The sequence below is a fragment of the Carcharhinus amblyrhynchos genome, chromosome 12 (genome assembly GCF_965287045.1).
Source record: "Carcharhinus amblyrhynchos chromosome 12, sCarAmb.v2.hapA, whole genome shotgun sequence".
Lineage (NCBI taxonomy): Eukaryota > Metazoa > Chordata > Chondrichthyes > Carcharhiniformes > Carcharhinidae > Carcharhinus > Carcharhinus amblyrhynchos.
The window spans coordinates 14,209,886-14,231,487 of NC_137335.1; the positions used below are offsets into that span (position 1 = coordinate 14,209,886).

General features: G+C 45.2%; 2 protein-coding genes across 5 annotated transcripts in view; both read right to left on the reverse strand.

Annotated features, from left to right (window-relative positions):
• Positions 1–211: 211 nt before the first annotated feature.
• LOC145350787 (uncharacterized) lies at positions 212–5,153 on the reverse strand. The gene is made up of 2 exons (XM_080200076.1): positions 4,932–5,153; positions 212–2,901 (listed from the first exon to the last, which is right to left on the reverse strand). Exons 1-2 carry the CDS (start codon positions 5,080–5,082, stop codon positions 2,720–2,722), a joined length of 333 nt encoding a protein of 110 aa, XP_080056202.1. The 5' UTR covers positions 5,083–5,153; the 3' UTR covers positions 212–2,719.
• A 2,418-nt stretch (positions 5,154–7,571) lies between these two features.
• The window catches only part of taf5l (TAF5-like RNA polymerase II, p300/CBP-associated factor (PCAF)-associated factor), a 28,228-nt gene continuing 14,197 nt past the window's right edge, over positions 7,572–21,602 (reverse strand). Inside the window, exons 5-7 of one of the 4 annotated variants that reach the window (XM_080200081.1) lie at positions 15,263–15,782; positions 11,678–11,769; positions 7,722–7,773 (exon numbers count right to left, since the gene is read on the reverse strand). In XM_080200081.1, the coding sequence (XP_080056207.1) occupies positions 11,684–11,769; positions 15,263–15,782 (606 nt within the window). In that variant the 3' untranslated portion in view covers positions 7,722–7,773; positions 11,678–11,683. Of the gene's footprint in view, positions 7,774–11,677; positions 11,770–14,061; positions 15,783–21,602 lie in introns of those variants that run through there. The other 3 variants (XM_080200080.1, XM_080200078.1, XM_080200077.1) reach the window with 3 other exon arrangements.

Sequence of the window (21,602 nt, forward strand, 5' to 3'; positions counted from 1 at the left end):
CAGACAGTGACCTTGGCCAGAATTGACCCCAGGTCCCTGGTGCTGTGAGGCAGCAGTGCTAACCACTGCGCCATCCTTCCCTACATGTGATACCAAAGCCACAGCAATGTGCTTGACTTTCAACTACCCTCGGAAAACAAGGATTGGGCTACCAAATGCTGGCCAGCTATCAAGACCCGTGTCCCAAGAATGAATAAAACAAAGTGAAGGCTTGTTGTGATGGTAGTAAGATGCACGTTGCTTCAAACAAATTTTAATCTCTTTCACATTGGCTGATTGTTAAATCTGACAGAACACACATAGATAAACACTGATAATTAATTTGTATAGAATATAACTCGTGAATCATGAAAAAGAAATGACATTAGAGTCTAAAGAATGGTCATATGTAGTTGAAATATTAACTCTTGTTTCTTTCTCCACGGTGCTAGCAGACCTGCTGAATCTTTACAGTATTTTCTGTTTCTATTCTATACAGAAGTGTTTTACATTGAATAGTTCCTATTTCCTTCTAGTTTGAGTCTTCATTGTATGAGAGTGGCAGGCTTCAATTGGCTCCATTTGAGTACATACAAAGAGGCACTTATTGAAATTGTGTCTGGCTGAGTTTGAAGGTGGATATCTGTAAGCGTTTCACTACACAAATAATGACTAACTCCAGTGCTGTCTTTCACTGATTAGCTTCCCAGCTTGTCCTTTATAAGCCCAATGAATGCTACATCTGGAGAGAGCAGAATCATTCATCTCAGCCATTCCAAGCTGACCAGCTTCAGTGCAGCACTAGGAGAAAAGAACAGAGAAAGAAAACCAAAAGAGAAAATGCTGCAAAATCTCGGCAGGTCTGGCAGCATCTGTAAGATGAGAAAAGAGCCGATGTTTCAAGTCCCTTTGACGCTTTGAAGCATCAGAAAGCATAAAAAAGAACATGCCCCTACCTACATCAACGGGACAAAGTAGAAAGAGTTGAGAGCTTCAAGTGTTTAGGTGTCCAGATCATCAACAACCTGTCCTGGTCTTCCCCATGCCAACAATATAGTTAAGAAAGCCCACCAACGCCTCTACTTTCTCAGAAGACTAAGGAAATTGGCATGTCAGCTATGACTCTGACCAACTTTTACAGATGCACCACAGTAAGCATTTTCTCTGGTTGTATCACAACTTGGTATGGCTCCTGCTCTGCCCAAGACTGCGAGGAACTACAAAAGGTTGAGAATGTAGCCCAATCCATCATGCAAACCAGCCTCCCAGCCATTGACTCTGTCTACACTTCCCGCTGTCTTGGCAAAACAGCCAGCATAATCAAGGACCCTACACACCCCGGACATTCTCTCTTCCACCTTCTTACATTGGAAGAAAGACACAAAAGTCTGAGGTCATGTACCAACCGACTCAAGAACAGCTTCTTCCCTGCTGCCACCAGACCTTTGAATGGGCCAGTCACACATTAAGGTGATCTTTCTCTACACCCTAGCTATGAGTGTAACACTACATTATGCACTCTCTTGTTTCCTTCTCTATGAAAGGTATGCTTTCTCTGTGTAGCATGCAAGAAACAATACTTTTCACTCTATGATAATCCATGTGACAATAATAAATCAAATCAAATCAAATCAAAAGGGTCATCTGGACTTGAAATATCGCCTCTTTTCTCTCCTTACAGATGCTGCCAGACCTGCTGAGATTTTCCAGCATTTTCTCTTTTGGTTTCAGATTCTAGCATCCGCAGTAATTTGCTTTTAGCCAGAGAAAGAAAACAGGCTTGCGCTACAATAAAGATGCTCTGTAGAGTCTGATCACTTGACTTTTGACCACTTGAGGCTTTTTTCCCTAGGGTGGAAGTGTCAATTACAAGGGGGCACAGGGTTCAAGGTGAGAGGGGGAAAGTTTAAGGGAGATGTGCGGGGGTAATTTTTCAAGCAGAGAATGCTGGGTGCCTGGAACATGCTGCCAAAGGAGGTGGTGGAAGCAGGTACATTCGCAACAATTAAGGGTCATCTGGATGGGTACATGAAATAGAGAGGGAATAGACGGATATGGACTGAAGGGCAAAAGATTTTTTTAAGCTTAGCTGGGGCATCATGATTGGCATGGGCTTGGAGGGCTGAAGGGCCTGTTCCTGTGCTGTACTGTTCTTTTTAAAATTTTTTTTAAAGTTTATTTATTAGTCACAAGTAAGGCTTACATTAACACTGCAATGAAGTTACTGTGAAATTCCCCAAGTCGCCACACTCCGGCGCCTGTTTGGGTCAACGCACCCAACCAGCACACCTTTCAAAATGTGGGTGGAAACCAGAGCACTCGGAGGAAACGCACGCAAACACAGGGAGGACATGCAAACTCCACACAGACAGTGACCCAAGCCTGGAATCAAACCCGGGTCCCTGGCGCTGTGAGGCAGCAGTGCCAACCACCGTGCTGCCCATTTTTGTTCTCTTTGGCTGAACAAAATATCTGCGCGGAATTTTGAAACAGTTTAATTCTCTCAAAATGCTGCCTGAAGTCCCACTCCACACGACAGCACTGCTACAGACACGATCCATCACAAATCTGCACGCAAGGTAATAGATCAGTCAAAGCTCACTGGATCAGGGGTACCAAACACTCAGACACAGTGTGTGCTCTGCTCAAGGCAACTGGGGGCATGTTAATTTCTTGGCAGCCGATGAAGACCGAAACACGACCTTTTAACAATCAAATCCAAAGCCCTCGTCATTCTGATCTATTTCTCTGTTGAAGATTCAGATGAAGCACCAAAGACAGACTTCCCGTATGCATAGACTCTGGATGAATGGGGAACAAAACCTTCCCTCACAACCACAGTTGTACTGACAGCTTCTCTGGCGGGTTGTCTGTGAGGCACTGAAGTGATGTCCTCTTCGAGTTCAGCTTGGCCTGGGACTTCTGAAGACAGAAAAGCAGAAATCAATTAACACGGGGAGATGAAAGGTCATTTTATCATCAGCCCCTAAACATGGGTCAGCAGAAGATAAGTTTTTTTTTAAAAGTTTATTTATTAGTGTCACAAGTAGGCTTACATTAACACTGCAATGAAGTTGCTGTGAAAATCCCCTAGTCGCCACACTCCGGCGCCTGTTTGGGTACACTGAGGGAGATTTTTGCACGGCCAATGCACCTAATCAGCATTCTTTCGGACTGTGGGAGGGAACTGGAGCACCCAGAGGAAACCCACGCAGACACGGTGAGAATGTACAGACTCCACACAGACAGTGATCCAAGCCTGGAATCGAACCAGGGCCCCTGGTGCTATGAGGCAGCAGTGCTAACCACTGTGACACTAAGCCACCCATTTCAAAATGTTTCAGGTCATGTTATTTGAATAGTTTAAGACTGTGGGTCAGATATCATAGAATCCTTACAGTGCAGGAGGCCATTCAGCCCACCAAATCTGTACCAATCACAGGTCCTATCCAAATAATCCACACATTTACCCTGCTAATCCCCCTGACACTAAGGGACAATTTAGCATGGCCAATGCACCTAACCCGCACATCTTTGGACTGTGGGAGGAAATCGGAGCACCCAGAGAAAACCCATGCAGACGTGGGAGAATGTGCAAACTCTCCCTGTCTGAGTGGGTTTCCTCCATGTTACACATAAAGCTACCTGAAGAAGGTTAAAAGCAGATTATGTATGGAATGAGTTTGAAAAATCAATTTTGCATTTACGTAGCACCTTTCATGATTTTGAAAAATCACCAGGAATGATTAACAAATCCAATTTGACACTGGGAGATTAGGGCAGTGACCACAAGCTTGGTCAAAGAGGTAGACTTTAATGAAGATCTCATCTGAGGACGAGGAGGGAGAGAGGGTTGGGAAGGGAATTCGGAGGCAAGGACCTCCCCTGGCATCTGAAGACACAGCATCGATAGTGGACTAACTAAAATTGAAGAAATATCTGAGGCCAGTTTCAGAAAAGGGAAGATCACAGAATCCCTACAGTGCAGAATGAAGCCATTGAGTCTGCAACACCAACAATCCCACCCAACCCTATCCTTGTAACCCCACATAGTCCCCCTGGCACTTGGGAAATCTCAGCCAGACCTGTTCCCCATAACCCCAAGTATTTAGCCCGCTAATCCCCCTAACCTACACATCTTGGGAAACTAAGGGGCAATTTAACATGGCCAATCCATCTAACCTGCACATCTTTGCAGTGTGGGATGGAACCGGAGCACCTGGAGGAAACGCACGCATTGGAAGATGTGCAGAGTTACGAGGAGAAGCTGAGAGACTAGCACTAAGTGAACTGCTCATTTTGGAGATCTGGCTCAGACTGAGATCTGGGAGGGTTGGGGGAGGTCAGAGATACGAAAAGGAGTGGTTACAGGTGAAGAAATCACAGAAACCCTACAGTGCAGAAAGAGCCATTTGGCCCATCGAGTCTGCACCAACCACAATCCCACCACATCCCTACATATTTACCCACTAATCCCTCTAACCTACGCATCTCAGGACACTTAGATTTAGCATGGCCAATCAACCTAACCTGCACATCTGTGGACTGTGGGAGGAAACTGGAGTACCTGGAGGAAACCCATGCAAACACGAGGAGAATGTGCAAACTCCACACAGACAGTGACCCGAGCCTGGAATCGAAGCCAGGTGCGTGGAGCTGTGAAGCAGCAGTGCTAACCGCTGTGCCACCCCAAGGCTGCAAGATATTCACTGCTGGTTTATAACCCTAGAACGTGCCTAACATTGCTGTGAGGCAATCAAAATGGGTCAAAGGGCTTCCCATTCTGGAAAGGCTGAGATTTATCCTGCATCCAATGCCACCATACCCCCACTCCTACCTGGAGCCTGCTACATTCCTCCCCTTTCACACAAGACTCTTCAATGCCTCCATCTGAACCACCCCCACCCCCGGCAGCCACAGGGTGAGGCTTATTTAGCCCGCGGTGTTTTTACCTGTAGTTTCCTTGGCGTTGCTCCCCAGGGTGGCCAGTTCTCGCTTCTTTTTCAGGTGGAAGAAACCATAGGTGCCCAGCATGGTCCAGATGCCAATAGCATAGATCAGGGAGACCCTGACATTCCAGCGGGCAATGTCCCTGAGGGTCATCCCGGCAGCACGTGACCCAGAACACCAGCCCCGCCCCCGAGATAGACTCCGCCCCTTGAGACGGAACCTCCCCTGAGACCGACCCCGCCCTCTCAGACAGACCCCGCCCCGCGAACGTGTGACCTTAGTTACAGGCCCCGCCCCCTCCCCTCCGGCTTCCCTCAGTTCAATTCCCGGATTTCCCGCCGAGACGACAGCAAGTCGAGCTCCGGCTGCACGGTCCCGGGATCCGGCCCGAGCTCAGCCTAATAGACCCCGGCTTCTCAGAGTTAACGTTTCAATAAGTCGCCGGCGCCATCTTATCGCCTCCGCTCTCCACGGCGCTTCCAGTGTCGGGGTGTCCCACACTCCCTCTGCAGCGCCCTCTCTGCCCGGTCCTCCCGCCGCAGCGCCCTCTCTGCCCGGTCCTCCCGCCGCAGCGCCCTCTCTGCCCGGTCCTTCCGCCGCAGCGCGCCCTCTGCCCGGTCCTCCCGCCGCAGCGCGCCCTCTGCCCGGTCCTCCCGCCGCAGCGCCCTCTCTGCCCGGTCTTCCCGCCGCAGCGCCCCTTCTGCCCGGTCCTCCCGCCGCAGCGCCCCTTCTGCCCGGTCCTCCCGCCGCAGCGCCCCTTCTGCCCGGTCCTCCCGCCGCAGCGCCCCCTCTGCCCGGTCGTCCCGCCGCAGCGCCCTCTCTACCCGGTCGTCCCGCCGCAGCGCCCCTTCTGCCCGGTCCTCCCGCCGCAGCGTCCCCTCTGCCCGGTCCTCCCGCCGCAGCGCCCCCTCTGCCCGGTTTTCCCGCTGCAGCGCCCTCTCGAGCCCGGCTCGGAAATGCAAAGCGAAGCAGAGTCCAGAGGAACTCTGGCGGAGGTCATTCGGCCCATCAGTTATCTGTCTATAGAGGAAGCCAATCAGTCCCATTGTCCCACTCTCGCCCCTGACCCAGTAGATTGATGATTTGAAAAGGGAACCCCACTTAAATTATTGCTTCCACCATAAAAGTTTGCTGTATTTGCAGAATGAAAAGTCTCTGATTCATTTTACTTAATGTTTTCCTTCTGCAATCTTTTCCTATGTAACAGGTTAAGGGGCTCCCGTTCCTATATAAACAGAAATAGGGGCTGAATGGCCCCCTGCTGAATTTACACAGTGTAGAAGAGGCCCTTTGGCCCATCAAATCACGAATCATGAAAGACCCTGACCTGTCCACCTAATCCCACTTGGCCCACACCTTTGAATATTATGAGGAGCCAGGTACTTTTTAAAGGATGTGAGTCATCCCGCCTCCCCACCCTCCCAGGCAGCACATTCCAGACCATCAGCACTCTCTGGGTTAAAAAGGTTTTTCCTCATATCCCCCCAAAACCTCCTGACCCTCACCTTGAACCTATGTCCCCTCGCGACTGATCCTTCAACTAAGGGGAACAGTTGTTTTTTATCCACTCTGTCCATGTCCCTCAATCAGGTCGCCCCTCAGTCTTCTCTATTCCAACAAAAACCCAAGCCTAACTTAGATGCTCCATCCCAGTGAAGCTCCTCTGCACCCCACTCCTGTACAATCACATCCATTAATATGGTGACCTGAACTGCACACACTACTCTTTCTCTGGTCTTACTAAAGTTCTATACAACTCAAACATGACATGTTTTTCATGCCTCAATTGAAGATAAATGTCTTGTGTGTCTTTTTCACCATCCTACTAACATGCCCTTCTGCCTTCAGAGATTTATGGATAAACACACCAGGGTCCCTTTGTTCCTCAGAACTTCCGAGTATCATCCCATTTATTGAGTACTTCCTTGCCAAATTACTCCTTCCAAAGTGTACCATGATGTGGACTGGGGTGGGCACAAGAAGAAATCTGTCAACACCAGGTTAAAGTCCAACAGGTTTATTTGGAATCAAGCTTTTGGAGTGCTGCCCCTTCATCACCTGATTGAGTAGTGTTCAGAAAGCTTGTATTTACCTGTTGGACTTTAACTCGGTGTTGTGAGACGTATAAAGTGTATCATCTCTCACTTTTTCAGGGTTAAATTCAATCTGCCACTTATCTGTCCATTTGACTAACCCATCTATATCTTATTGTAGTCCAAGATACTCAGCCTCACTGCTAACCATCCAGCCAATCTATGCGCCATCCACACATTTACTAATGCTACCACCCCACATAGTTATCCATGTCATTTATATGGGGGGGGGTTCTTTTAGGTTGTCATTTATATAGGAGACACTAGTTTCCAGTCATGAAAGCAACCTTCTCTCATCACCCTCTGTCCTACACCTGAGCCAATTTTGAACCTACCTTATCAAATTACCCTGCATCCCATGTGAACTTGCCTTTTTTAAGTCTCCCATGTTGGACCTTGTCAAAGGCTTTGCTGAAATCCAAATAATCCAATGTAACAGAGCAAGGGACTAAATGGCTTCTCCTGCTCCTATGTAAGGGGTTGAGGGGCCAATGGCCTCCTGTTCCTATCTAATAGTTTGAGTGGCTAAATGGCTTTCTCCTGTTCCTTTTTTGTGAAGATACAGGCGTTGGACTGGGATGGGAATAGTAAGAAGTCTCACAACAACAGGTTAAATTCCAACAGGTTTATTTGGTATCACGAACTTTCAGAGCACTGCTCCTTCCTCAGGTGAGTATGTAACAGGTCAAGGGGCTGAATGGTCTCATCCATTCTGCATCAATCACTGAAGTAAAGCAGGGAGGAATTGAGGCTGCAGAAGTTAAGATAAAAAACAAGATTATTTTAGATTCAAGGTAAAAAATTTTTTAAAAATCTTGTTGATAATCTCTGCCTTTGGGATCACTCAATCAGTTTGATTATTTTGGCTAACAGATCCGCCCCCCCGCCACCGAGAATTCAACTTAAAAGCTGGTATCAGTAAATACGAGTTTGAAGCTGTTGGATTATTGTAAAAATCCCACCAGTTCACTAATATTCTTTTGAGATGGCAAACCAGACTCCCATCCATTGACTCTGTCTACTCTTCCCGCTGCCTCAGCAAAGCAGCCAGCATAATTAAGGACCCCACGCACCCCAGACATTCTCTCTTCCACCTTCTCCCATCGGAAAAAGGTACAAAAGTCTGACGACACGTACCAACCAACTCAAGAACAGCTTCTTCCCTGCTGCCATCAGACTTTTGAATGGACCTGTCTCATACTAAGCTGATCTTTCCACCATAGCTATGACTGTAACACTACATTCTACCCTCCTTTCCCCCTCTATGAACGGTATGCTTTGAGTGTATAATGCGCTAGAAACAATATTTTTTACTATATACTGATACATATGACAATAATAAACTGAATCAAACCTGCTGCATTTATCTGGATTGATTCATGGTACTCCAATCTCTCAAACTGGCTGACTCTTAACTGCTTTCTGAAATGGTCTAACAAGACACAAGAATGAATCACTGCCTCTCAAGACAATAATGGATGTGCCATAAATTCTCTTGACAGCAACATGTTATATCCCAGGAAATGAATTAAGTGCACCTTTTACATCAAAGTGGATGGAAACTGTTATTTAAAAAAGGCTAAAAGCAGGAAATGGCAGATCCTTTAGATAAAGAATTTGTCACGGTCAAAGTTTTTGTTGATAGGAACTGTTTGAGAGAAATTTATACAGAGCTTTACACAATCTCAAGACATTACAAAACACTACGCTGATAATGAGATACTGGTGTAGGCACTGCTGTAGAAAAATGCGGCATTCAATTTTCATACAGTAGGCTCACACTATAGCAGTGTGATAATACCATGCAAATTAGGAGCAGCAAGCAACCATTCGATCCCTCCAGCCTGTTCCACCATTTTGATAAGATCATAGCTGATCTGTTTGTGGCCTCAACTTTCCGAAATCTCGGGAACTGTGGTAAATTACAACTGATGCATCTACTGTCTCTGCAGTCACTTCTTACAAGACTCTAGGATGAAGGCCATGAAGACCTGGTGGACTTGTCAGCCTTTTTTGCTCAATACCCTTTCCCTGGTTTTAGCAATCATCCAGGGATGGCACAGTGGTTTGCACTCCTGCCTCACAGTTCCAGGGACCCAGGTTCAATTCCCAGCTTGGATCACTGTCTGTGTGGAGTCTGCATGTTCTCCCTGTGTCTGCATGGATTTCCTTCCACAGTCCAAAGATGTACAGGTTAGGTTGATTGGCCATACTAAATTGACCCTTAGTGTCTCAGGATACATGATTAGCGGGGTCAATATGCAGGGTTATGGGAATAGGACCTAGGTGGGATTGTTGTCGGTGCAAGTTTGATGAGCCAAATGTACGGATTCTATGATTCAAAGTTCTTCCCTCCCTTCCACCTCTTGATTTACAAGTTTTTCCAGGAAGTTATTTGTTTTCTATGGAAATTACAGCATTTGTGTTTAGATGGCATTTTCGGGAAAAGATTAACTAGAACACTGGGGAGAACATTTTGGCTCTTGTGCAACCACACTTGGAGAATTGCATACAGTTTTGGTCGCCACATTATAGGAAGGATGTGGAAGCATTGCAAAGGATGCAGAGGAGATTTACCAGGATGCTGCCTGGTATGGTGGGAAGGTCTTGTGAGGAAAGACTGGGGGGACTTGAGGCTGTTTTCGTTAGAGAGGTTAAGAGATGACTTAGGGGCACGTAAGATGATCAGAGGATTGGATAGAGTGAACATTGTGAGCCTTCTTTGTCGGATGGAGATGGCAAGCACGAGGCTTTAAATTGCGGGGTGATAGATATAGGACAGATGTCAGAGGTAGGTTCTTTACTCATAGTAAGGGCGTGGAATGCCCTTCCTGCAACAGTAGTGGATTCGTCAACATTAAGAGCATTTAAATGGTCACTGGATAAACATATGGATGATATTGGAATAGTGTAGGTTAGATGGGCTTTAGATAGATTTCACAGGTCGGCACAACATCAAGGGCCGGAGGGCCTGTACTGCGCTGTAATGTTCTAAAATGGTGCCATTGAAAAGTCTGCTCTCCAAGGTAGCTGTATCACTACACCTGAAAGACAGCACCTTAGACAACACCAGCACTCTCATGTTGCCACTAAGCTGTGACTGACATACGTTAAAAATGTTACTAGGAATTTGCACTATGTAAAGGCGGGGGGGGGGGGGGGGGGGGGGGAGCTTGAGGCTGTTTTCATTAGAGAGAAGGTTAAGAGATGACTTACAGCCATACAAGATGATCAGAGGATTGGATAGTGTGAACATTGTGAGCCTTTTTTGTCGGATGGAGATGGCGAGCACGAGGCTTTAAATTGCCAGTGAAGCTGATACTGCTGACGTTGCCTCCACTTCCTTCGGACTCCTGACATTGTGATGGGGTTAAAGCATAATTTTCATCTGATTTACCGCAGGCTATATTACAGCATTCTTAATGTTGTAATATAGAATTGAAAGATATTTTGTTTAGCAATCCTCATGTTCAAAAAGAAAAGAGAGGCTGGGTCTCCAGCCAGTGTTCCCCTTCCTGGCCTGACCATTCTTGATGGCATTCTGAGGAGCCTGGATAAAGTGGCCATGAAGAGGATGTTTCCAATTGTGAGAGAGTCTAGAGCTCGAGGGCATAACCTCAGAGTAAAGGGGCGCTCCTTTAGAACTGAGATGGAGGAAAAATTTCTTCAGCCAGAGGGGTGGTGAATTAGTGAAACTCTTTGCAACAGAGGACTATGGAGGCTGAGTCATTGAGTGTTTCAAGACAGAGGTAGATAGGCTTTTCATCAATGAGGGGATCAAGGGTTACAGGAAGAAGGTAAGAGAATGGGGATGAGAATGGCGGGGCAGATTCTGCTCCTAGATCCTATGGTCTTATGGCAGACAGGCCATGGACGACATTACAACATTCTTGCACAATTAAAAGATTTTTTTGCTGCGCTCATTACCTTCTGACGTTTACCATAGAAACGGAGATTGGATACAGATTAAAGGTGTTCAGATATCACCCATGGCTCAGTTAGTAGCACTGCTGCCTCCAGATCTGAACATTACAGATTTAAGTCCCAATCCAAGATATTAAAACAAAACTATCTCGGCTGAGACAACAGGGCAGTATTCTCTTTTGGATAAGGTGTTAAATTAAGGCCCAGTCTAATCACTCTGATAGATGTGAAAGATCCTTTGATACTATTTTAAAGAACAAGGAGGGTGTGGTAGAATCATCTCCAGCGTCCTGGCTAATAGTTACTCCTCTATCAACATCCTCTGCACCACCCCCCCTCTCCCCAACAGAAAAATTCTGGTCAACATCGCATTGCTGTTTGTGGGAGTTTTCTGTGTAAAAATTGGCTTCCATGTTTCCTATATTACAGTGATTAGCACTGCTGCCTCACAGCACCTGGGACCCAGGTTTGGTTCCCAGTTTGAGTCACTGTCTGTCTGGAGTCTACACGTTCTCCGTGTCTGCATGGGTTTCCTCTGGGTGCTCTGGTTTCCCCCCACAGTCCAAAAGATGTGCTGGTTAGTTGAATTGGCCATGCTAAATTCTCCCTCCGTGGACCCGAACAGGTATCGGAGTGTAGCGACTAGGGGATTTTCACAGTAACTTCATTGCAGTGTTAATGTAAACCTACTTGTGACACTAATAAATAAACTTAAAAAACTTTGACCGTACCATATTTCAAAAGGCACTTAATATACTGAAGATGCTGGAAATCTGAAGTAAAATAATGAAAAGGTTAGAAATGCACATAGGTTTGGCAGTATCTGTGGAGAGAAAAAAAGAGTTAACATATCAGAGCTATGATCCTTCGTGCGAGCAGTATGGAATGCTTCCAGCATTTTCTGTTTCAACTTCAAAAATACTTCCTTGGCTGTAAATGGTTTTGAAACATCCAGTGATCACAAGGCAAGCTTTTCATAGAATCTTAGAATCCCTACCTTGCAGAAGGAGGCCATTTGGCCCATTGAGTTTGCATCAGCCACAATCTCACCTGAGTCCTATCCCCACAACCCCATTTACCCTGCTAGTCCCCCTGACGCAAATTTAAGCATGGCCAATCAAACTAACCAGCACATATTTCGGACTGTGGGAAGAAGCTGGAGCTCCTGGAGAAAAAACACACAGACACGGGGAGAACGTGCAAACTCCACACAGACAGTGACCCAAGCTGGGAATTGAACCTGGGTCCCTGACTCTGAGAGGCAGCCGTGCTAACCACTGTGCCACCCAGCCTTTCCTTCTTGCACTGTTTTTATATAGCCATCAGCCTGGCATGCTCCCGAACTACAAATCTGTTGTTTTAGCATGTTGGAAATGGGCCCTTTCGATGCAACAGCAGACGTAGTGTGAACAGATTAATTCCACTCCATGGGACTGCTCAAAAAAAAATTCTTTTTTCCAGTAACTTAATTAAAACAGAATTTCACTTTTGTTTTGTGTAAATTAATAACTTAAATGAAATGTATTTGAATTAAACAGTGATCTGCAATATTAGTGCTGGAATTTGCAATGTAATCCGTACACTACTCATTCATGAGAGGCTAAGACCACTCAGTGGTGATTTGTTAAACTATTTAAGAGATTGCACAGCAACATTACTTCAATGACACAATTCTGAGACCTTTAGTACATAAATAAAATGTTCAACTTTACCCATCCTAAAACCCAATGTTCTTAATATAATGCAAGCTTTATTAAAAAAAATTTCGTGGGATGTGTCCATCATGGACAAGGCCAACATCAGACGTTAATCCTCAATTGCAGCTTCAATAGAGTGGCTAGGTGTCTGGATTACTAGCCCAGTGACATTACTACCATGCTGCCATCTCCCCAATAAACTTACACGGTTGTGATTAGCACCATCCTCTAAATGGCAGCACTACAGCACCATCCAGCCTACTGGATTTTGCCTTTGTGGGGAGGCTGTGGCTCATTGGTAATATCTCTAGGCTATTAATCCAGAAACTCAGCTAATGTTCCGGGGATCTGGGTTCAAGTCCTGCCACAGCAGATGGTGGAACTTGAATTCAACAAAAAAAAAATCTGGAATTAAGAATCTACTGATGACCATGAAACCACTGTCGATTGTCAAAAAACCCATCTGGTTCACAAAAGTCCTTTAGGGAAGGAAATCTGACATCCTTACCTGGTCTGGCCTACATGTGACTCCAGAGCAATGTGGTTGACTCTCAACTGCCCTCCAAGGGCAACTAGGGATGAACAATAAATGCTATGATGTGGAGATGCCGACATTGGACTGAGGTAAGCTCAGTAAAAAGTCTCATAACACAGGTTAAAGTCCAACAGATTTATTTGGCAGCACAAGCTCTTGGAGTCACATTCCTTCCTCACGTGAGTGAAGAACTGTGCTCACCTGAACTCACACAACTCCTCACTCACCTGTGGAAGGAGCGAGACTCCGACAGCCCGTGCTGCCAAATAAACCTGTTGGACTTTAACCAGATGTTGCAATAAATACTGGCCAGCCAGCAATGTCCATGTTCCACAAATTAAAAAAAATTGATCATCAACTCGGGAATTTATAACAGGAATGAAAATAGTATGGGCATGATTTAGAGTTTGGGGGGGGGGGGGGGGGGCTGAATTACATAAAATCCCTACAGTGCAGAAGGAGGCCATTCAGCCCATCGAGTCTGCATTGACCACAATCCTATCCAGGCCCTATTCCCGTAACCCCACATATTTACCCTGCTATTGCCCTTGACATTGGGGTCAATTTAGCATGGCCAATCCACCTAACCCACATATCTTTGGACTGTGGGAGGAAAACTGGAGCATCCGGAGGAAACCCACAGACACTGGGAGAATGTGCAAATTCCACACAAACAGTGACCAATGACCTGAGACCAGAATTAACTCCGGGTCTCTGGCGCTGTGAGGACCACTGTGCCATCCCACATTTGTATTTCATGTCTAATTATTTCCCAGCCTCTAACTTTGCTTTACTAAAAGATTCTACTCGAGTCCTTTCCCCATGTCAAAACTATAGGAGAGGGAAGCAAATATATATCTGTATAAATAAAACATTATCTTTGTCTTGATGTTACAATTGAACTGAGGGATTTCTTCCAAACACAACAACATCTCGATCACTGGTATCATAACCAGCAACTGATATTGTATTCAGAAATTATGGACTGCATTTGGAAAGCAGCAACTGAATTCGTATCTCACTGTGCAAAACAGAGTTTAATACGCAATTTAACAAAAATGGATACTGAATGCTTTTCTGGGGACAAAGCTGAAGGTTCAATTTGTTTTCCAAAGGCCCACAGCCTCGTGTAAAATCTTAAACACCTTTCATCGATTCAAATACACCACTTCACAGATAAAACACAACCAACATCTGCCTTGCAAGGGTATCTTCCAGAGAAATAAAATCGCAGAATTGAACATCTGGGCTAGTGTAACGAAGGAGCTCAAATTTCAACCAGGATTTTGTTTGTTCTGAACACAAGGTCAAACGAAATAAATTACAGCCGGAACGCCCCCGTCACCTTTTGGCTGATTGTGTACGAGTGGCATAATTCATCCAACAGATGGACAATTGGCAGTCAATTAGGAGACTATGTCCAATTCACGTCTGAATGTCATAGCAATACAGTGATGCCAGTTAACCTCTAACTGTGTGTCAGCCAGAATTCCTGTGCCCAGTGGATTGGCAGAGGGCTACAAACTGTGTGATGCGGACACCCTGCACAGAGTTGGCATGAGAACCACCAATACTGGTGCCAGTGTGCATCATGAAATCACTCTTTCCTGTCTATATACTGGGAAGATTGTGCAACAGGTGGTGTGTGCCTGGCTGCAACATGATATATTCAAAGCCAGCTTGTTAAGGTACACTCACGATGTGTCTCCCCAAAGGAAGCCAGTAAGATACATTCATGATACGCCTGGGGCCTACTGATGGCTTACTTTGCAAGGAGCTTCGCATTAAATAGCAGGAATTGTTCTTTTATGCTTATTGTTCTTTTTTCTCTTGTGCAACCCCAGTAACCAACACCAGATTACAGGCCATGAACTGCACACTCAAAAGGTTGCTGGTCTGTCCCACATAGACGCCCACCAGTTCACTGGAAGAACCATCTACCAACGAGTTAGAGTAAGTGTTACGAATATCCCAGAGGCGAACGGAATTATCAACAGATGCAGAAACTATCAAACTGCTATCCGGGCTAAACGCAAGGTTAGTTATATTGTCAGAATGCCCTCTCAATTCTTTGAACAAAGTACCCGATGCAAGGTCCCATAGCTTCAGCCGCTGATCTTCACCTGCTGAAGCCAAGTACTTCCCATTCGGAGAGAAAGCCAATGCCAACACAGGTCCACGATGCCCTGTGAAGAGACGTACAGTATTCCCTTGCTGCGTACTCCAGAGTCGCACAGTTTTATCTATTGAGCCTGTGGCTATGTAATTAGAGTTTGGATGGAATTTGACACAGTCCACGTCTGCCAAGTGGCCTGCATAAATGCGCAGCGGGTATGTCCTGTCAAGTGCCCAAAGTCTTGCTGTCCGATCATTTGATCCACTCACAAAGTACAGGCTCAAGGGACTAATGTCGATGTCCCAGACTGGATAAGCATGACCTTGATACAAACCAGTGTTCTTGAAACTGCACAGATCCCAGTAACGGACTGTTGTGTCCTCCGAACATGACAGGAGTCCCGAATTATCGGAGAGGAATTTGGTACCGTACACAGGCCCACAGTGCCCTCGTAGGATTTTCATTTCACTGCCCACATCATCTTCCACCTGCATTAGGGGGGGAAAAAAATGCAGAAATTAACAGGAGTAGGTAGGAAGATCTACACCTCTCAGTGTGTGGTCTAGGGAGTGCAATGGCAAAACGAGACACGTTTATACTGTCCTTTGCTTCTGCTATTCCTGTCCATCAACTGCGGATTCAGAACATGAGACATGGTAACTCTGCACAAATGTCTTTTCTAAATCAGCTTCCAATGGGCAAGACAGCAAAAGCCACAGGACAGCAAGATGTCTTCCCTTCTCTAAGCTGTCCTTGAAACTGGGTGCAGCTGGCCTGGGGAGGTATACATTTGTGAAAACTAATGTTGTAGGCCTGGAAAACAGCATCAAGTCAGTCTTGAATATTGACTTTGACAATCTGCCCTGTGTCAGGGACTAAACACCTGGACATGCAGCTGGTGCAGAAAGCTGCAGGAAGTCCTAACTACAGACTAGTAAAATCTAAGTTCTCCAGTTTATAGTCAATAACAAGAAAACAGGGTCAACTCGAGGGGCAGGAACTCTTCACTAATCTCTCTGATTCTAAAGTTTAACAGTGATATTTTCATTGAATAGAATCCCTACAATGCAGAAGGAGGCCATTCAGCCCATCAAGTCTGCACCAACTCTTACCCCACCCCTGTAACTCCATGTATTTATCCCACAAATCCCCCCTCATCTACACATCAAAAGGGACAATTTAGCATGCCTAATCCACCTAACCTCACATCTTTGGAACATAAGAACATAAGAAATAGGAGCAGGAGTAGGCCAACTAGCCCTTCGAGCCTGCCCCGCCATTCAATAAGATCATGGCTGATCTGTCGTGGCTCAGTTCCACATTCCCGCCCTCTCCCCTAACCCTTAATCCCCTCTCTCATCAAAAACCCATCAACCCGCGTCTTAAAAATATTTAGCAAGGCAGCCTCCACCACTTCAACGGGCAGAGAATTCCAGAGATTCACCACCCTTTGAGTGAAGAAGTTCCTCCTCAACTCTGTTCTAAACCGCCCCCCCTTTATCTTGAGGCTGTGCCCCCTAGTCCTACTATCCTTTCTGAGCGGGAAGAGTCTCTCCACCTCTATCCTATCCATCCCATTCATCATCTTATACGTCTCAATGAGATCTCCCCTCATTCTTCTAAACTCTAACGAGTACAAGCCCAGTCTGTTCAGCCTCTCCTCATAGCTCAACGCCCTCAACTCCGGCATCAGCCTAGTAAACCTCCTCTGCACTCCCTCCAAGGCTAAAATATCCAAGTACGAACTCTGGGAAGAAACCACAGCATCCGGGGGAAACCTACGCAGACAAGGGGAGAACGTGCAAACTCCACACAGACTGTCACCTAAGGCTGGATTCGAACCCGAGTCCCTAAAACTGAGGCACAGCAGTGTGGCCCCCACTCTGCAGTTAGCACTGCTGCCTCACAGCACCAGGGGCCCCAAGTTCAATTCCTGACTTGGGTGACTGTCTGTGTGGAGTTTGCACATTCATCCCGTGTCTGCATGGGTTTCCTCCAGTCGTTCCGGTTTCCTCCCACACTCCAAAAGATGTGTGTTTAGGTAGATTGGCTAGGCTAAATTGCCCCTTACTGTCAGAGGGCCTAGCTAGGATAAATACATGGAGCTATGAGAAAAGGTGTAGGAAGGGACTGCCATCAAGTCATGTAGACTTGATGGCACTATACTATTCTATGATACCATCCAGCAGATACAATGCAACAACCAGCAAAGGCTTCTTCAAAAGGGAATAGGTACCTTGGGAAATGCATCACCAAGTTTCGCTCTTAAATCTTTCACCATCCTGACTTGGAAATATATAGTCATTGGATCAAAAATCCCGGAACATCTTAAAGTATAGATGTGCGCATACCTCATGGATTGCGGCAATTGAAGGCAGCGACTTATCACCACCTTCTCCAGGATATTAATTGCTGCCTTGTCACCAGCGCCCACATTCCGTGAATGAATAAAAAATGGTGCCTGATGGGACCGTCTCTAGCAGCACTTGCTTTTTATACAGGATGCAGTACATTGACCCAAAGTACCTCACAGGAGCAAGGTCAGACAAAAAAAAACAGACATTAGGACAGATAATCCAAAGCTTGGTCAAAAAGGTTAAGCTTTGCTGGAAGGACCAGTTTGGTAAGAGAATCCCAGAGTTTGGAGGCTTTGAAGCCAATAGCAGGGTGAAAGATTTTGGGATACAGCACAATATCACTCACTCTCCATTCCAGAAAGCAAGAAGAACCTACTGTGGGGAGGGCAATGTGTTTAGTTAAAATTTATTAGTTACAAGTAGGCTTACATTAACACTACAATGAAGTTACAGTGAAAATCCCCTAGTCGCCATACTCCGGCGCCTGTTAGGGAGAATTTAGCTTGGCCAATGCACCTAACCAGCACGTCTTTCGGACTGTGGGAGGAAACCAGAGCACCTAAAGGAAACCCATGCAGACATGGGGAGAATGGGCAGATTCCACACACACAGTGACCCAAGCTGGGAATCGAAATCTGGCATTGTGAGACAGAAGTACTAAGCACTGTGCCGGCCTTAAGTTAAAGGGATGTTGAGGTTGAGGATCCTATAGTTCCCTGTTGCTCTCTCCATTGCATGGCTTTAGCCAATTTGAGCTGACTTGCCAGCCAATCAGCACCCTGTCTTCCAGCAGTACAAATTGTTGCAAACATCTGAAATTTGGCATTCTTGCATTTGTCCTGATGAGTATGGGCAGAAAACTTCAGCAATCTGTCTCTCTCATCAGCAATCCTTTCACTGACTCCATTTATCCTTCATCTCTTCCATTCCAATTTTCTGTTCACCTTTATATGCCACAGGCAAGAATCAACCCTGCCTGAATATAAAGCAGAAAGTATCCTCACCCAGCAGAGAATCACCACATTTCAGTGCTATAGCTCAACCCCTCTTCCCCATCACTATGTACAAGATTCTCCAAGCTTATATTCCTGAGGACACTAGGACCAGCAAGTATACGCAAATGGCCCTAAAGCATGAATAATTCAGTCGTGGGACATGGGCATCACTGGTTGGGCCAGCATTTATTGCCCATCCCTGGTTGCCCAAGGACAGTTGTGAGTCAACCACATTGCTGTGACTCTGGAGTCACATGTAGGCCAGATCGGATAAGGATGGCAGATTTCCTTCTCTAAAGGACATTAGTGAACCAGATGGGTTTTTCCAACAATGGTTTCATCAGTAGATTTTTGAATTCCAGATTTTTTTTTAAACCGTATTCAAATTCCATCATCTGCCGTGGCAGGATTCAAACCCGGGTCCCCAGAACATTAGCTGAGTTTCTGGATGAATAGTTTCATGATTACACCACTGGGGAAATCGCCTCCCCAATAATGGATGTGTCTACTTTAACAATAATTTTGAATGAACATAGGGAGCTTTAATCTTCAATAACAAGTGAAATAGATGTTTTAAAGCCGTTATTATGAAAGGCTGCCTCAACAACTTGAAATTACTCAATTCACTGTGTGTGTGTAGAATGTTTGGATGAAAATTGAGCTGCAGTGTCAATGAACAAATAACATATTTCACTGCCAGCTGCTGATAAGTCACGTGCTGCACGACACAAGCTATTGATGGAATCTTATTATGAGGTAATTTAATTTTAGGTTATTTAGACCTTTCATGACCTCAGGATAATCCAAAGCACTTTAAGTCCGTAAACACTGCTGTACTGCAGAAACTGGGACAGTCAGGTGTGCACAGCAAGGCCCCATAAACAACCTGATCATCTGCTTTTGCATTGAAGATTGAGGGCTAAATCATCAGGGCAGTGGGGATAACGGACCTGCTCCTCTCTGAAATAGTGCCAAAGGATCTTTTACATTCATTCCGAAGACGAAGGTAACAACTCATCAAAAGACAGCAATTCCGACAGTGCAGGACTCCCTCAGTACGCACTGGTCCATCAGCATAGATTTCTGTGCTCAAGTCCCTGGAATAAACCTTGAACTAAACAATCTTCTGAGTTTCAGAGTGTTATGAAGTTGCATTTGCACGGTTAAAAATGTGGTGTTTGACAAGTGTAAATATTGAAAAAAATACTGAAAACAAAGGATGAGGTCATATCACATTGCCTCTTCAAAAAGCATATGTTTTTGTGCTTGGATCTTTAAATTAAAGAAAGCAGGCTGCAGAGGCCAATTTTACAGCACTGTAAAAAACCTAGCAGCCAGAGTTCCAGCACTACAAAACAGGCTTTTGATTTGGACCAATGAGTCTAAAGCAGGCACTCGAAGACACCGAGCCAATTGAATTCAAAATTTAGTGTTGTTGACAGCCTCAAATTGCAGGAATACTGTGAGGTAATTCTAGGTACTTAAACCCAGACAAAGGGAAATACCAGTCAATCTTGCAACCTCTTTAGTCAGAAGGAGAGGCGAGTCTCTCATATAGAATCCTGCAGTTTAATGTATGTCTTCATAAAACTTACCATCTACAGTCGAAAAATAGATCAACTCGGAAGATGTGTCAGACCTGAACAGCAAAGACCTTCAGACTTCTAACATGTGCCTAGTTGTCTACATATCTTTTGAGAATGATTGGAATTTATAAATCTTTGTTTCACTCATGAGTCTTCAATTATCCAGACAGCATTCTATTGGGGAGTTTATTCAGTTTGTTAATTTGTTTTAATAAGGATGTCACCAGTTTAAAAATAAAGACCTGTTAATTGTCCAGAGACAGTGTCCGGTCCTGCTTTAACTTACCTAAACTAATAACTTGTAAAAAGGGAGAGCACCACATCCTGCGAGCTATATTCTTCCCGTACATGTCATTGGCAAATCTGAGCAGCTGTACTTGCAATATTTCCCCACACAACACGCAAAAAGAACAGATACAGAAAGAACCAGCAAAAGATAGAGGAGAAAAAAATAAGCAAAATTGAGGACGAACAGTACAAAGACAAGTGGAGCCCATTTTCCATCATGGCAGATTCACTTTTGTCGATACAAAGAAAAGCCTGTTTCTATGTCATAACCTGCTGTTATCCAAGTCATTGAGCTACGAGCAAAGTGGAGCCTCAAGCTCTAATCTGTAACATTCAGGAATGCACACCAAGTGGATTCACCAGCCTTGTCCTGTGTCCATTACAACACAGGAACCGTACCTCTCATTTCTCAACTGTACTGGGTGGCACAGTGGTTAGGACTGCTGCCACGCAGCGCCAAGGATCTAGGTTCGATTCCTAGCTCAGATCGCTGTCTGTGTGGAGTTTGCACCTTCTCCCCGTGTCTGCATAGGTTTCCTCTGGGTGCTCCAGTTTCCTCCCACAATCCGAAAGACGAACGGTTAGGTGCTTTGGCCATGCTAAATTGCCTCTATCCAAACAGGCGCCACTTGTGGCAACTCAGCAATTTCCATAGTAACTTCATTGCTAATGTGGATAGGTTTATGGATGAAAAGGGATTGGTTTAGGTTAGAGGGTCATTGTTTTTTTAACTGGTCAGCGCAACATCGTGGGCCGAAGGGCCTGTTCTGCACTGTAATGTTCTATGTTCTATAATGTAAGCCTACTTGTGACTACTAAATAAACTTTATTTAAATTTAATCTCGATTACAGCTGAACTTAATTGTTAATTGCATTAACTATTGATAAATTTAAACTTTAAATTTATCAATGGTTAATGCAATTAACAATTAAGGTAAAGTGATTAGGTTTACAGGAAACCTGTTGGAAGATGTCAGAGCAGAGCCAGCTGTGCTACTGGCTGCATCAACTCACTTGGAGCCTCAAGTTCAGCTGTAATCGAGATTAAATCTTTCTGAAAGCATTTCTTCACTGATCTCAAG

Bases quoted from the DNA above. Each gene is read 5' to 3' on its own strand.
- LOC145350787 (XM_080200076.1), bottom strand. From the start codon at position 5,082: ATGACCCTCAGGGACATTGCCCGCTGGAATGTCAGGGTCTCCCTGATC. The intron at 2,902-4,931 runs GTAAAAACACCG...TTCTGTCTTCAG, and splicing joins CAACGCCAAGGAAACTACAG to AAGTCCCAGGCCAAGCTGAA.